General features: G+C 56.8%; 1 protein-coding gene across 5 annotated transcripts in view; it reads right to left on the bottom strand.

The window, feature by feature from the left end:
- Nucleotides 1-15925, bottom strand: part of NRG2 (neuregulin 2) — a 155832-nt gene extending 139907 nt beyond the window's left edge. For all 5 annotated transcript variants that reach the window (XM_039704401.1, XM_039704402.1, XM_039704400.1 and 2 more), the window contains exon 1: nt 15483-15925. In XM_039704401.1, the coding sequence (XP_039560335.1) occupies nt 15483-15906 (424 nt within the window). In that variant the 5' untranslated portion in view covers nt 15907-15925. The remainder of the gene's footprint in view (nt 1-15482) is intronic.
- Between the last annotated feature and the right edge of the window lie 35 nt (nt 15926-15960).

A 15960-nucleotide genomic window follows, 5' to 3' on the forward strand; every position in this document is an offset into this window, starting at 1 on the left:
ATCCCAGGGCCGCCCCCGCATCATCTCATGCTGCAGCTCCTACTGCAGCGTGATGCGTCCCCAAGGCAGGTCCCAGATGGGAACACAGATGTGGGGGAAGAGAGGAGAGGAATAGCTGCATCCACCCACAGCTCTGCACAGAGCCTCCTGGTTGTTACACCTTGCCCAGAGGCTGCAGCTGGGACTTCACCCCCTCATGTTGTGAATCCGGGATAACCACCAGTCCCACCAGCCAGGGCTTTCCCAGCTGCAACACACAGGCTTTGAAATGAGCCCCACCTCCCCTGAACCAAAAATATGGGAAAACAATGTGGCTCCAAACCCTTCTTCCCAAAAACAAAACTGAGATTTCCCTTGTCACTCCTTCAGATGGAAACTGCAGATGAAAGAAGCAGGGTGAGACGGAAATGCACAGGGAAGAACATGGGGAAAGGAATTCCCTCTGACTCTCCCATTTTATGAGGCCAGTGCTGGAATATCAGTCCTGACTGCAACTGAAACCTGAAGCTCCCCAGATCTGAGGCTTGAAAATTTCTTTAAACTCTTTGCTTCCTTGCAAGGGGTTAAAATGTTGCACATGTAGGGACTGACCTCATGCACAAGGTGAGGAAGGAGAGACTGGGACCAACTGGTGTTCTTCTAAAACCTGGATAACTTCCCTTTTCAGCTCTGGTAAGAGTTGAAATTCATGAAAATACAATGAGGACCCTGTCAGGTGCTGGCAAGCCACCCCTTAGCCATGGGGTTTGTGGCCCAGTCACCTGGACACCTGCCCCTAAGAGTGGCACACACCCTGCACCCCAACTCTGAGGGAAGGGACAGGGAAGGGCTGGAGTGGGACAGGCTGGCAGACCATCAGTGCAGCACCCCTTGGAAAGGTTCCTGGAAAGCTTCTTCTTCACAAGGGCATTTCTCAAAAAGTATTCTGAATTTCATCTTACAGCAGATAAAAGTGGGGAAGACCTCAGGAGGCTGCTGGAGATGGGAGTGAGCACATCCCTCTTGGCCTGTCAGTCTGACACAGGCACAAAACAGCTCCAGCATGGTCATGGGAAGGACTTGAGGAGGGGTTTGTTCCCCTGCTGGGCTGCAGAGCCATCAGCAGCCCCCTGTGTAGGTGTGGTGGGCAGCACGAGGGTGAACAAGGCACCAGGTACTGGTGCTGCTGAGCAGGGCCTGCTGCGGCAGGGACACAAGTCAGCTCCAGCCTTGACCCTGAAAACCATCATGGGCATGGTGAATTCAGGCTTGAGACCCTCCATTCTGCCACATTTGCACAGCCCTGGGGAGCACAATGCACAAAACCCTGGAACAGCCTGCTGGCATCTCCAGACCCTCCTTCAGGGACAGCAGCAAGCCATGGAGCAAAGCCCAAGGTCAGAGCTCTGAGGTCCCACACTCTGCATGGCTTGGCCATGGTTTTCCCTTCTAGGTCTTCACAGGGATGTGTGAGTCTGGAAGGGCACAGCCATTGGGACACAGCCCTCAACACACCCAGACCTGGGGTGAAGGTCCCTTGGGATGCACCAGGATGTGGGGAAGCCTGGCAGGACTGACAGGGGGTCAGCAAGAGTGAAGCAGAGCAGAGGACCTCAGGCTAGGTCTGCTTGTCAGGAGAGTGCAGAGATGAGGGTGTTCTGCAGTGCTCAGACCTAAACTGAGGCTTTGACTCCTTCCCTCCACGTGCCAGGCGGGATGGGGGATCTCACTGGGGCGTTTGCTGTAATGAGTTCAGCTCCAGCAGTTAAGGCTAGAGCTCACCTCAGGCACCTGCCTAATCCTTGTGTAATTCAGTCAGAAACTGGTGGTAACTTTTCAGGCGCTCGTGTTGCTGCTCTGGGTCTCACAGCCGCGGCCGCTCCGCTGACAGGTGTCCCAGGCTCCCCGAAGCGTCTGTCGTCTTATTAGCAGAGCCTCCACTTGGGATTTATTCTCCATCCAGAATTTAAGCTGAATTTATGTATTAACTAAAGACTATTAATGCCAAAAATAAGTGGAATGCCACTTGCTCAGCAACACAGGCCTTACGAGAAACCACGTGGCACAGCCAACCCACCCAATCGCAACCCCAGGGAGGCTTTTTATAGACACCCACGTCTGGTGGAGTGCAAGCTCTGCTCTGCAAGCATCTGATTGCAGGGGGAGGGGAGGGAAATATCCCCACATCCATGGGCAGGAGGCTCGGTTCCCTTGCCTCTGCCGGCTGGGTAAGCAGCCAGGTGGAACTAGAGAGGGTTTGGGAACAGGTTGTGGCAAAGCTGCCTCATTTCCCTGCCATGAACACCCGCGCACGCTGCAGGCAGCTTCTGACACACAGAACACGCTGCTGGGTGCCTCAGTGCAGCAGCTCAGCATCAAGGGTCCTCCACTTCCCTCGAGCAAGACTGCTCAAGGGAGAAAAAAGGTCACCCGACACTGTTCAGCTCCAGCTGATGACGGCTTCTGTTCCCCGGGTTGCCCCAGGGTATTTTTGCCTTTGAGCACGTCTCACCCTGAAGCACAGAGCTGTCTCAGCTACCAGCAAGTGACACTGATGAGACTCTGAAGGCTTCTCCAAGGACTCTGATCTCCACTGAGAGGGATGCAAAGCCAAAGCAGCAGCCACAGTGCTACCTCTGCCAAGGGCCCCAGGGAGCTCCTGCTGCAGCAGCCCAGGCACAGAAGGGTCAGTGGCAGGGGAGGGCAGCCCTCATGCACTGAGACACCACAGCCACCTGCCCGCCATGGCCTCTCCCCTCCCACTTCTCCCTCTCCACTGCTCTCTGAAGCATCCTGCACCTTTTGCCAAGCCAGACTCAGCTGTGAGTGTGGGATGGCCATGGCCAGCGTGGGCTTGCTGGTCTGGCAGCTCTCCAAAGCACATCCAGAGTGTTGGGCTGGGAAGGGCTGCTCTGGCCACAGCACAGCGTGGGGCACACACAGCCTGTGGCCCAGGGCTTGGGCCAAAGGAGCACCTGGGGCAACAGCTCACAGGCTGGCAGTGGTGGTCAGCAGGGCACAGCCCCTCTGCACAATCCTGCTTGGCCCAGCAGCTGCTCACAGAGGTCTGAGCAGCAGCTTTAGGCTGGGCCAGAGTCCCAAGCAGGGCTCTTGGCCTCCTCTGTCCTGCTTGTCCCAGAACATGGTGCATGGGAGAAGCATCACTGTGCTTGCAGTCCCACCATGAGTGGAATCACAGAATTGCTATGGTTGGAAAAGAGCTGCAAGATCAGAAAGTTTAACCTTTAACCCAGCACCACTGTGTTCACCACAAAACCACCTCCCCAGGTGCCACATCTACACATTTTTTCAACATCTCCAAGGATGATCACTCCACCACTGTCCTGAGCAGCCTGTTTCAAGCCTTGACCATCCTTTCAGTGAAGAAATTTTCCCCAATATTCCATATTAAACCACCCAAGGCACACCTTGAGGCTGTTTGCTACCTGAGAGAAGAGACCAACCCCCACTCCCCCCAGCTCCACCCCTCCTGTCAAGGATTTGCAGAGAGCAAGAAGGTCCTCCCTGAGCCTCCTTTTCTCCTGACTGAGCCCCCCCAGCTCACCCAACTGCTTTTGGGAAAGGAAAGAAGGAGCTTTCCAGGAACCTGCAGGAAATATCCTCAAAAAATAGGTCTAAATGGAAAAAAAAGGTCATTGAAACACCTTCACATTTTCAAACAGGGTGCAGACTCAGAGAACACTGCAGAAAAAGGCACTGAAGCCATCCTTCAAAACACGTTAGGGTTTTCTTCACTCAGCTGCAATTATCATTCTGAAAGCTGAGGATGTACGATGGAAAAGAGTGTGTGTGGGCGGGAGAGAAAGGGGAAAAGAGAAAGACAACAGCAGCATGGAAGGAAATTCAACACTGCCAAATGAAAGCCACCGTGACAGGCAGAATTTACTTCCTTGCAGAAGGGTTTCCCGTGTCATCCGTTACAGAGAGGAGAAAAAAAACCATTATTTTGAAGAATATAATCCATGAAAATAAGAATTCAAGGAGGAGGGTTCCCCTCAGGTGCAGCAGCCAAAGGATGACCCCCCCACTTCTGCTGTTCCCCCACTCTCCCACAGAAGATGAGTTCAGCCCAGCATAAAACTGCTCCAGATAAAATCCTGCTCCCAGCCTCACTTGCTGGCAGGTGTGTGTTTGCTACAGCAAACATCTCCAAGCCTCCAGGCCCCGCTGCTGGCCAGGTTTCTGCCCCAGGCACACGGATGTGTGCTCCACAGGCTCCACACTGATCTGCTATCTCTCCTGGGAGCACCACACACGGGTACAGCTAGTTTTTAGCAGGAGATGCCCAGTGCGTGGTCCTCCCACGGGCACTGCCCACTCCCCTGACCACTGCAGGTGTGCCATGCCTGGAGCTGTGCCGTGGCACCAGGTTTTGCTCCTGGTGCCAGCAGGAACAGGGCTGGCAGAGTGGGACATGGCTGAGCCTGCTCCTCACACCCCCAGCCCAAAGGAGAGCTCTGTCCACACTGCTGGGATCTCTGGAAAGACCCCTGGACTGACCCACTTTACCCTGGAACGAGACACCGTGGGCTCTGCAGCCCCCTTGGGCCAGAGGCAGAGCCTGGCAGGGCTCAGCTTGCTGTGCCCCAGGTCAGGTTTGATTTCACACCCCACAAGGGGAGCACCAAGGGCTGGAGTGCCTGCCCAGGGGAGGAAGGGGCTGGTCCTGCTCTCCTGGCTCTGGGACACGGCCTGAGGGGTGGGAAATTCCCTGAAGGCCGAATGACTGGAAAGGACACCGAGTTACAGAAGAGATGATGGGAAAAGGAGCTCATCCCTGCACCCCCTCCCAGCAGGTTCACACGAGGCTTTCAGTAAACCTTGTGCAACATAAGGAAACACCCCAGCTGGAGAGCAGCTCTACCCACGAGGCCTCAGCGTCCCTCTTCCCACAAGGAAGGCTCACAAGGCCTGCAGACATCTATGCAGGGGCAGGGACTGAGTGACCTCTCCCAGAGGTGCCACCCTACACCAGAGCACACACAGCACACGTCTCCCCAGCCTCCAGAGCACAGGAGAGCACCAGGCCCCTCTCCCCAGCTCAGAGCTGTCTGGCACCATGGCTTGAGGAGCCACCTCCAGCCCTGGAAGCTCCTGCTGGCAGCAGCAAACTTGCAGCCAACATCCAACATGGATAACAGGCAAGTGTCAGCATCAGCCAGCGAGGGAAAACCACAGCCATCCTCCCAGCAGGAATGTTTCAAAAGTGCCCCTTCCAGTGTGCCCATCTGCCCTTCTAAAGCCAGAGCCTCCTTCATCTATTTATGGTTTGGGAGTTACCAGCTCCTCTCCTGGATGCTTTAACACCTAAATATGACATTTGCTGGTCTCATCACCTATCAGCCAGTGTCACACTTCACCACAGGAAGGCATTTCCTCTCCTTGCTCAAAGAAGCATCCGGAGCCTCCTTCCCACAGTGATTTTATTCCCTGTTACCTGTCTGCTTGCAGTGACGTCAGGTGTGCTCTTGGCACACTCAGCTGTTTTCTCCACAGGTGTGTCACACTGCAGGCAGGATTCCCTCCGCTTCCTCGCACCTGTGCTGTCCTGGTGTGACAGCTCGGGGCTCCCTGCCCCTGCCCTGACGACACAGAGCAGAAGGTGACCCCGCCTGCGGTGCTGGGGAAGGAAGGAGAGGCCTGGAGCTGTCTGCAGCCCGAGGCAGGAGGGCCCTGCATTCGCTGCCTCAGCACGGGCACACAGTGCACTTGTCTGTGCTCTCCCTGGGAAGAGCCTGCTGAAGAAAACCCTGCCTGGATGGGTTTGGATCACCTGCCAAGTGACACGTGGCAGCCCAGAGGACTGGGGAATGGGTCCTGCTGGCAGCCCTAAGGGTCATTTCAAGCCACAAAACACACCCCTGATCTCTCAGCTCCGTGCAGCAGCTCCAGAAGTTCACAGAGCAGCTGCCTCACCCGAGCATCCTTCATCACAGCGAGCACCACAGAGCTGCTCAGCCCTCCAGCAGCTTGGGAAATCCTCTCTCCACACCATCACGCAGCATCGAGTGCCCTCGGGGATCCGTGCTTGCCGTCAGTACTCCCAGCTAGTGCCGAGCACCAGGAAAACAGCCTGGATGCCAGAAGCCTGCATGTCACCAGGAATGGACTGACAGAAATCCTCTCCTCACACGCCACAGCTCCCCCACACAGATGGAGTGTGCTGCTGCAGATCAGAGGCAGGGCTGGGCACCGTGAGTTTCTGTCCTTGTGGCTCTAACACCTCTGCTGGGAGCTGAACTTGGCTGGGAAACATTTGAACCAGGTGGCCCCCCAAGGAGAGACAACACTCTGCTGGCTGATAGCTTGCAGGTCTCTTGCAGACCCTTCTCAGGAATAAGGTTGGTGGGCTCCAACCCCAAACACCCACTCAGATGCCCCCAGCTGCCTAGAGAACCCCTGCAGGGTCTGCTTCCCTCACAGCCAGGTCTGCCAGCCCACAGGGCAGCAGCTGGCAGAGGGACAGCCCCACACCCCGGGCACTGGATGGTGCTGAGGTGCATCAGGGACCGCTGCTGGAGGGAGGGGAGGGGTTTGTTTCCATTTCTGGTGGTTTCTGGTGCTGACACACTGCTGGGAACCCAACGCACCACCAGTTTCTGCCTGCTCCCTAGAAGAGCATACAAAGCAGCATCCTTCCTGCTTGCCAGGCAGGGAATCACAGCGTGGGGATGCTAAGAAGCTTTCCTGTGGTCAGTGGCACAGATGGGACCTGAACCAAGTCTCTGAGCACAGCCCCTTTGCCTGCCTTGCTTCTCTCCAGACACGAAGCCACACAAACACCCCTGGTGTGGCCAGCACCCCTGCCCTGAGAGCAGCCCCCACCCAGAACATCCCTACACTGAACGGGCTGGATGTGCCACAAAGCTCCTTCTCATGCTCCAGGTGATGGAGGTCAGAGGAGTTACTGATCACAGCACACCTCTCCTGGGGCTAACACCCAGCACTGCCTCAGCACAGGCTGTGCCTCACCCAGGGCAGCCCATCCCTTCTGGCACTGAGGTATCTGGGGAGCTGCAGAATCAGCAGCTGCACCCCAACCCTGCTGTACATGCAGCAATGGCCTTGGGCTCCCCTCAGAGCCCCACAGCACCCTGCAGTGAGGCTCTGGGAGCAAGAAGGACCTTTGGGTGACCCCCTGCCTGCTGCCTCCCATCAGCACCCCAGTTCTTGTAGGTATAGAAAAAAATCCTAATTCTCATCCAAACCATTCTACATCTACTGCTATATCCTACCCAATGTTCAAAACTCTCAAGGCCTTTTCCAGAATCTCAGCTGCCTTTGAGCCTCCCAAATCCACCAGAATACCCTACTAGGTCAGCCCCTGACCCCTACTAGGTTTTCCCCTCCTTCCCTGTAATCCTACTTGGGCATCATCTGGCCTGTGGGTTCTGCAGCATTTGCCAGAACTTGCAGCTGCTGTTGTGCCTGAATGTCCAAGAAAGAATGACAGCCACCCTACAAACCACCAGCCATCCAGCCTCTTGTGTCCCCCACACCAGGAGGACCAGCTCAAATTACCAACCTAGGCAGAAAGTGCAGAGAAGAGCAATCCTGGTGTACTCCAGAGCTCCACCCCAGCTGCAGCCCCATTTACCAACACCAAGGCATTTTCTGGGAACGCTCAAGGTCAGGGCATCATTGGGGGATGGAGCTCATTTGATGCTTGCCCATCAGCAGGGCTGCGTGTGCTGCTGCTGGAATGGGTGATGCACACACGCTGCGTGCACACAGAGAGTGCCAAGGCAAGCCAGGAGCTGCAGGAAGGACCTGGCAGGGAAACTGCTCCAGCTCCTTCTTGCTGCCTCAGCTCATCATATTTGGGGATGTGTCTGTGGGATTCAGGCTCTCCAGTGCTGTTAGAAAGGGCCTCCAGGTCTTCTCAAAGCTGTCCATGCCAGGTCCCCCAAGGACAAAATTTCTGCTTCGTTCCAGCCCAGGCAGGCAGTGAGTGTCCCATCACCCCTGAGGAGTCCCTGATGTTCCCCAGATCCCACCAGCCTCAGCAGGCAGCTCCCCATGCAGCCAGGATGGGAAGACAGATCCTTCTCCCAGCAGAGATACAGGGAGAAGGTGGCTGAGACCCCACATGGCAGAGGATGTGCCCAGGGATGCTGCTGACTTCAGCTGGACTCCCAGCCCGTGCCAGCCTGGCTGAAGGCTGAGAGCAGCCATGGGGAGGCTCAGCCAAACACGTCCACACTCCTTTTCTCCTCTGCACCAAGACACATGGAAGGGCAGCTGAGGAAGACTGGAGGGGTGGGAGGGGAACACCTAGAGCAGCAGGTCAGACCAGGGTGAGGAGCACTCACTCCTACCCTTGCTGTTACTACCATCCCATGGACCCCTGTGGAGGATCTGACTCCCAGGCAGGGCATCCTGACCTAGGGCCCATGCTCCCTGTCACACTCCCAGCGCTAATGAGCGTTTTGCTAATCACACACCCACACACCTCTGCCTGATGGCAAAGGCCACATCCCACTGGCTCGGGCTGGCAGTGAAGGCTGTTCCCGATGCTGATCTCCCTTGGTTTGCCCAGGGTGCCCACCCCGAGCAGCAGCAGTGGGAGCAGGGTCCAGCAGGGACAGGCTCCGGCCAGGGCAGCAGCCAGGGCTCGCGCATCGCTGCCAGCTTTGAGGCAGCCCAGAAAGCAGACCTCATTCCAGTCCCTACCCTCCTGCCAAGCCATCTGCCTGCCCTGAGACCACCGAGAGGCTCCTGAGCAGCATTTCATCATTACCAAGCCATTAGAGAAAGTGGATGAGCAGTGATTGATTATAATGACTGCAAATACCTGCCTTCCGACCCCACTTTGGCAGCACCTGGCTGGCTCTCCCACTAAGCAGTACAGTGTGTCATTCCACAGGCTCTGCAAAGCATTCCCATCCTCCTCAGCCTTTCCACAAGCCATCAGGCACAGCACTGCCCATCTAGACCTGCCCTAGAAAACCATCACATCCAAGATGAGCTTTCCATCAGCCCTGAGGCTCTGCTCTCACCCGCAGATCCTACAGGCTCATTTCCAGCCCCTGAGCCCATTGGGAAGGCTTTCCCAGAGTTCTCACCTTCATCAAGAAGGTGAAGGACAGTTCCCTCACGTCAGGACAGGGAAAGAGAGAGGGGCAGCAGGGTGGGAGCTGAGTGCTCTGTCATAAGTGTGACACATCCCTACTCATCAGGCACGTGTGTCCTGTCACAGAGAAGTGCTGTGCCCAGAGACAGCAGCAGCCAGCTCTGCCCAGGAGATCACCAAAGATGAAGTGTTACCCCTGCAAAACGAGAACACAGGCTACAGCCTGCAAGGATGAACTCAGTTGCCCTCCAGAGGCCAGCAAACAGTAAGTGACAGGAATACAGGGAAGGAAGGCACTGTCCTGCTGAGGCAATGGGTGTGGGGCAGGTGGGGGGACCAGAGAGAGCCACTGTGGCCACCAACTGCAACAAAGAGAATTCAAGGACTGTCCAGGCCAGGGAGAGTTGCTGTGGGTAGAAGAACCTTGTCCCTGAGCTACAACATTCAAGATGAAAATCATGTGCTCCCCTCTAGGACCAATCTCTGGGGTACCTCATATTTTCCATCCTCCAGAACTGGTCAGGGTCTTATCCACAATGGAGCTGGACCATGGGGATTCAACAAGAGCAGTTTCTACTGGCCCTTCAGCCCAGCCTTTGCAGCACACAGCCCAGCCCCAAGCTGCAGCAGCCAAGCTCTGGGAGCATGGTCATTCAGCACAGAAAGAGCAGCGCGGTGATTCATCTTCCTTTTGATCTCTAGCCTACCCTTGCAGGCTCAGTACTCTATCCCCAAATTTTTGGGCAGCTGGCAGACCTCTCCACCTCCCCCCAGGGCGGAGACGTCAAGTGCTGAGAGGTGCTGGGGTTCGACTGCTGCACACCCAACCCGGTAGGCAAGCAGGCGCCTGGCTGCCAAAGTTTCCAGGGAGATGAGCTTCCTCCAGAGCCTCCCCATCCTCCGAGCCCCCGCCGAGGGCAGGCGTCCCCTGCCATCTGCCCCGGACAGAGCAGCTCACAGCAGCGCAGGGAGCACCTCGCGGGGAGCGGGGCACTGCCTTCGCCTTCCAGCGGCGCCCTTTGGGCACGGCAGGGCGGACAGCGCTTGGGGAGGGGTGAACTCGCCTCCTGGCAGCCTCCTCTGCGCCGCAGAGAGGGGCAGGATGTGCCGAAGCTCTGCTGCGCCCAGCCCAGCTCCCGGCAGCGCTGACCGGGCTGCGCACCGGGCACGGGAGCGCCCACGGGAGCTGCCAGACAGCCCCGGCAGCTCCCGGCTCGGCGGAGGCACTTCCTCACCTCCCAGCACTTTGTCGCTCAGGCTCCTCTGCAGTGACAATTCCTCAGACGACCAGAGTCGCCCACGGGCTCGCAGCCTCCCAAACCTGCTGCCCGCTCGGATCAGCCTCCCGAGCTCCTCCTGGCCGAGCGCTCCGGGTTTCTCCCTGAATCTGCACCGCCACCTGCCCTGGGCCAGCACGGCTGGCCTGGGCAAGCCCAGGTGCCGTGCCAGGGCCAGCACAGCTCTCGTTTGCGCTCAGCAGCGTCACACATTGACTCGGGAGGGGGATGGAGATGAGGCGGCTCCAGCAGCAGCATGCAGTGCCCCAAACCTGGCAAAGCAGCAGCCGCTCTGCTCAGGAGCCGTGTCACATGCGCAGGGGAACTGGCCACCCCCTCCAGTCTGCTGGGAGAGGCACCCTCAGCCCAGCAGCACGGTACCAAAACGCACCCCTTGTGGCACTTTGCAGCAGATTTTGGGTGTGCCAAGCGAAGGCTCCAGGCCCTGGTGCCCATGGTGCACCTCACGCAGCCCAAGTGAAGCGGGGAGCTCAGCTGTGGCAGAGCATGGCTCCCTTTTTGCCTGGTGATGCAGTTTATTGCCTCTGTGCTCCCAAGCATGCACCAGTTTCTGATCCAGATCCAAACCCAAGTCAAGGTGCTGCCTGTGATTTAGAAAGGGCGTTCTGCCTCAGGGCCCATATCTAAGGGCTGTCAGCTGCCAGAGCACAAAGAGCCACCAACAGCAGCTGGGGCCTGGGCTGGGCATGGAGCAGCCCTAGACACAGAAATCAGCACTGCTGGGATCACTCAGCAGCTGTTTTAGTCTCATCTTACTCATGGAGATCCTTGGGGAGATGCTTTATTTAGTCAAACATTTCTGAAAGGGGGACTGAAACTAGCCAGGCTTTGCTCCACACATGGCACATGTCTGGGAGGGGAAAAACTCTGTTTCTGTGTCAGGCACCACTGAAGACACTTGGACCTGCATCTTCAGCAGAGCAAAGTTCTCCAGTTCCAGTTCCCAGTTCCTGGATGGCTCGTCTGGAAGACAAGGAGCTGACCTGACCACGAGGAGCCAGCCACCCCAGGTCCACTCCAGACCAAATCCTGTATGAGAGGATTGAGAGAGCACCCAGAGTTGTGCCACCCTTGCGAGAGGTCAAATCTGTCTGCAGCACAGTGACCATTCCCCATCTGCAGAAACTCAAGGCAAGAAGGAAGTTTTTGCTCTCCTGCAAACCCAAAGAAGTGTGATTTTTCTGAAGGTGGTGAGAAACAGTTTCAGACAGCTCTAATTAGCAAGGTGGTGTGTGAGAAAATCCAGCTTTACTGCTCTGTGCTCCACAGCTGTCCTGGGATGAAGGGAGAGTACCATCACCAGTGGCTGGAGCCCACCCACAGCCCTCCCCTGAGCCTGCCTGGCTTCCAATGATCTGCAGGATAGTGAAGAGGGATATTTTTGCATGAGCTGCTGGTCCAAAGTTGCCAGTGCTATTTCAGGCAGCAACACCTACACTGTAATCCTAAGGGCTGTATTTTCCAGCGGGCACTTCAAAATCCGACCTCTCTCCTCCCCTCACAGGCCAGCTCTAACCAACCTGGCCCCAGGATAAACAGCTCCCAGTATCAGGTGGCCACTGAGGCCAATGCCACAGCCCCAGCACCTTCCTGATTGCCACTGGGACCGAGACACCTTCGGACTGGAAATAAAATAAATACCTCATCTCACAAGAAGTACCAGCTACAACAACAGGTCCTCTGCCTGCAAATCCTCCCAGGGATCTGCCACCACCAGATTACCTGCCCAGGCTAAGCTAGCTAATCCTACAGGCGAGTGGCAGACCTCGTCCTGGAGCTCAGCAGCGTTTTCGGTGAGGTGCTTCAGGAGACATACAAGCTCTAACTAAAGCTACTTTGCAAATCGCTGCATATGGAGGCAGAAGGACATTTGTTCCTCTGTGAAAGCAGAGATCAGAGCCTGGACAGGTTAAATCCCCACTCTCATTTATGTGCAAAATATCTGCACATAAATATTTCACACGGTAGAGAGGACTCATGCGGGGTGGGAAGGAGATGCTGACACAAGCTACCCCTAAAGACCCAGAGGATGAGGACCACAAGCCCCTTATGGATTCAGATCAGGAGCTGTTCCAGTGGGGATAATGCCACCAGCTCCTTCACCAGTGAAAGCCAGCGCCGTGTCTTGCACCTATTTCCTCCTCCTTGATCTGTGCGTGTAGGCACAAAGGAGATATGAGACCATCCCAAATTAAGGAGCTAGAAGATACAAAGAAAAGAGACAGGAGGAGAAGCAATAACAGGAATCGTTATATAACAGCATGAAAAAAACCAATAATACTCCCAGTGCAAAAGAGGTTTCAAGATGGACAAGTGGGTGGTGAGACCTGCAGGATGCCAGGCCCCAGGACCAGCTGCTCCCTGTGTGCCAGAGGGATGAAAACCATGGCTGGGCAGAGCTGCAGGGACTGCACCCCTCTGGGGTTTGCAGGTGGGGATGTTCCAGCCTTCAGAGCCTGCCCAGCAGTGAGATGGCCAAAGCGAGGATCCCCCTCCCTGATCTCTGCCCAGAGGGCACACAAGAAGCAGCCCAGCTCAGACCCCACACACAGCAGGCACCAGACTGGAATTCCTATTCTGTCCCCCACACCCCTGGCCATCCTCCTCTCACCTCAGTCCTCCTGGCTCTGCACAGAGAGGGTCTGGGTCCCATACAGAGCCTCAGCACCCACTTTCTCTCCTCTAAGTGAGATGTGCAAACAGCAGAGACTGCTCCTTGGAGAGAGACATGGATGCTCCCATCACAGGTCTAGTCCTGCATCACATCCCGGACCTCGGCACGCAGCAAGAGCAGGAGACACACAGCATCTTAGCCAGTGAGAAGGGGATGAATCACTGGAAAACAGACCCAGGCACAGAGCCAGAGCAGGGAGAAGATGGTCCTGTGAGGCCTCCATCTTTGGAAGTGGGGGAATTGGAGTGATCAGGGCCACCAGGTCCTCCCTTCCTGCTCAGAAGTGACCCCAGCATCTGTCTCTCAGCTCTGTAACATCCCTGACACAGCTGCAGCCCTCTGTCCCTCAGAGTTCTCCTCGTGCCCGGACATTCACCCCTGCCAGCTCTGGAGTTCTCAACACCCCCATGAGCAGCAAGAATGGGAAATACCCCTGCATCCTTTTGCATCTCCCCTCCCAGCACAAACCACAGAGCAGGAAGGCAAACCGTGCGTTCCCAGTTCACACACCTTTCCAGCAGCTCAGGTGCTACAAATCCTGCCAGGAAAGTCACCTTCATAAATAACCTCCCAGCTGGACCAAGAGCATGAAGTGCTCAGGGAACCACCAGTTCAGCAAGCTGAGACTCCCATTTCATCTTCAGCAAACCAAACCACAGCTATGACATTTCCCAACCACCAGATTTTATTTTTCTTTTGGAATCTGCCATCGAGCTCTGCTGAGATGAGGCTCCCACCAATCTGCAGTGTCCCTCAGCCAGGGAGCCCGTCAGAGCCACACAGAAACAAAAGCATCAGCTCCAAGGAGGTGTCACGACAGAATGACAACCCTTAACTTGTTGTTACATCAGCCCACACATTAACACTTTGGGCCTGAGCCAGGATGCCACGGAGCAGCCTCCATTCCCCTTCAAGTCAAACCCTGCTGCTCAGAGATGCACAAGTTCAGAAACCCTTTTGATTAAAAAAAAAAATTATAAACAATAAAAGCCACATACCTTTTGCTGTGTTTTCCCCTGACAATGAGACCACAGTCCTGAGAAATTCCCCCATGTACTTTCCTGTTGTCTCTACCACAGCTCTTTCACTGAATCCTCTCTGTCCACGATGGCCCATATACAGATGCACATGAAATTAGTGTCTCCCAAATTAGTTTTCTTGCACACAGTCCTAGCCCATTTTCCTCAACAACATATTATGATATGCAAGGTTCCACCTTTCTCCCAGGAAACGCAAGCTTCTAAATTTATCTTTTGGATGACTAAAAAAAGAGACAGGTCTAGCTTTCACAATGCGGGGTCAGCAGTCCCGAATGGCGGAGTATTTGCCCCAGAAACACGCAGGTAATACCACAACAACAACCACCACAGAGCAGGACACATATGGTCGTTACAGAGCTAAGTATAACTTGACAAAGTACCTTGTTTTTAATGAGGCAGAAGGCCAATTAACCTGATGAGGATGCAGTGTACTGACATTGAGTGGGGAGCCTGGGTTCCCTGGAGCTACACCCTGTATGTCCTCATAAACACGGGGAATCCAAACCCTTGCTGAGGGCACAGTGCTCAGAGCTCTCCGGGTTAACACCATCCTTCTCCAGATTTTGTGACACAGTATCCAGCATTCAGGCTGGATGAAGGGCCAGCCGTGCATTTTTGTCAGCTCAGATCCAAACCCTGGGAAAATGCAGGCATTGTCCTCGCCCGGTCCCCACCGCCCAGCCCTCCGCAGGTGTTCACCTGCCAGAGGACAGCAAGGAAAATCCAGGAACAAAAGCAGGGACGCTCCGGCGGGCACTTCCCGTTGAAGTCATTTCATAACCGCGTTTGCAGAGGTGCTGGAAGAGCAGCACAATCCACTGCACGAGAGCCGTGATCGGAGACACCAAAATGCGCGGAATGAACAAAAGAAAAGCCAACTTCCCCCCGCGAGGCCGTTATTTTGGAAGACGCAAAACTTCCCGGCTCTTAGGGCACACCTGGAGCGCTGCCCTGTCCCAGCCCCGCATCCCGGGCCCGGCCCCTCCGCGGGGGGAACGCGCCCGGGGCGGGGGTCGCGGCCGGAGTCACCGGAGCCCCCACAGGCCGGCAGCTCTCCCGGCAGGGCTGCCACGGCCGAGGCCCCCGAGGGGAGAGGCACCGGGGCGCTGGGACCGCGCTGGGACCGCGGGCTCCCCGCGGCACCGCCGGCGAGGAGCCCCGGGGCCGGGGGATGGGGGGAGCGCGGCTGCGGCGGCCGGGCCGCGCGGAACGCATCGTGCGGTATCGCATCGCATCGCATCGCATCGCATCGCATCGCATCGCATCGCATCGCATCGCATCGCATCGCATCGCATCGCATCGCATCGCATCGCATCGCATCGCATCGCATCGCATCGCATCGCATCGCATCGCATATCGCCCCCCGCCGCCCCCCGCCGCCGCGGCGCGGCCCGTACCGCAGTCGGCGCAGAGGATCCGCGCCACGTCCCGCTTGAGGTTCTTGCCGCTGGTGTCGAGCGGAGCGAAGGCGGTGCGGAAGACGAGCGGCTCCTCGGTGGGCTCCAGGAAGAAGATGTAGCGGTGGTTGCGCTTCACTTTGAAGCAGGGCGCCTTGGAGCCCACGCTGATGAGCTGCTCCCGCTGCAGCCCCCCGCTGTTGAGGGGCCACAGGTCGAGCACCTTGACCAGGACACCCCCGGCGGGCCCGGCGCCGCGGCTGTCATTGCCGCCGGCGGGGGGGCCCACGGACTGCACCTTGCCCTCCAGCACCACCGCCGCCGTGTACGCCTGGTCCTGCACCGACTTGAGGCTGGGCGAGTAGCAGGCGAGGGAGACGCCGAAGAGCAGCATGGAGAAGCCGGGCGCCGGGTCGCGCCTCATGCCGCCGGCTGCCGCTCGCTGCCCGCCGGCCCTGCGGCGGCGGCCGGGCTGCGG

The sequence above is a fragment of the Passer montanus genome, unplaced genomic scaffold (assembly GCF_014805655.1).
Source record: "Passer montanus isolate IOZ18808 unplaced genomic scaffold, ASM1480565v1 scaffold174, whole genome shotgun sequence".
Taxonomy (NCBI): Eukaryota; Metazoa; Chordata; class Aves; order Passeriformes; family Passeridae; genus Passer; species Passer montanus.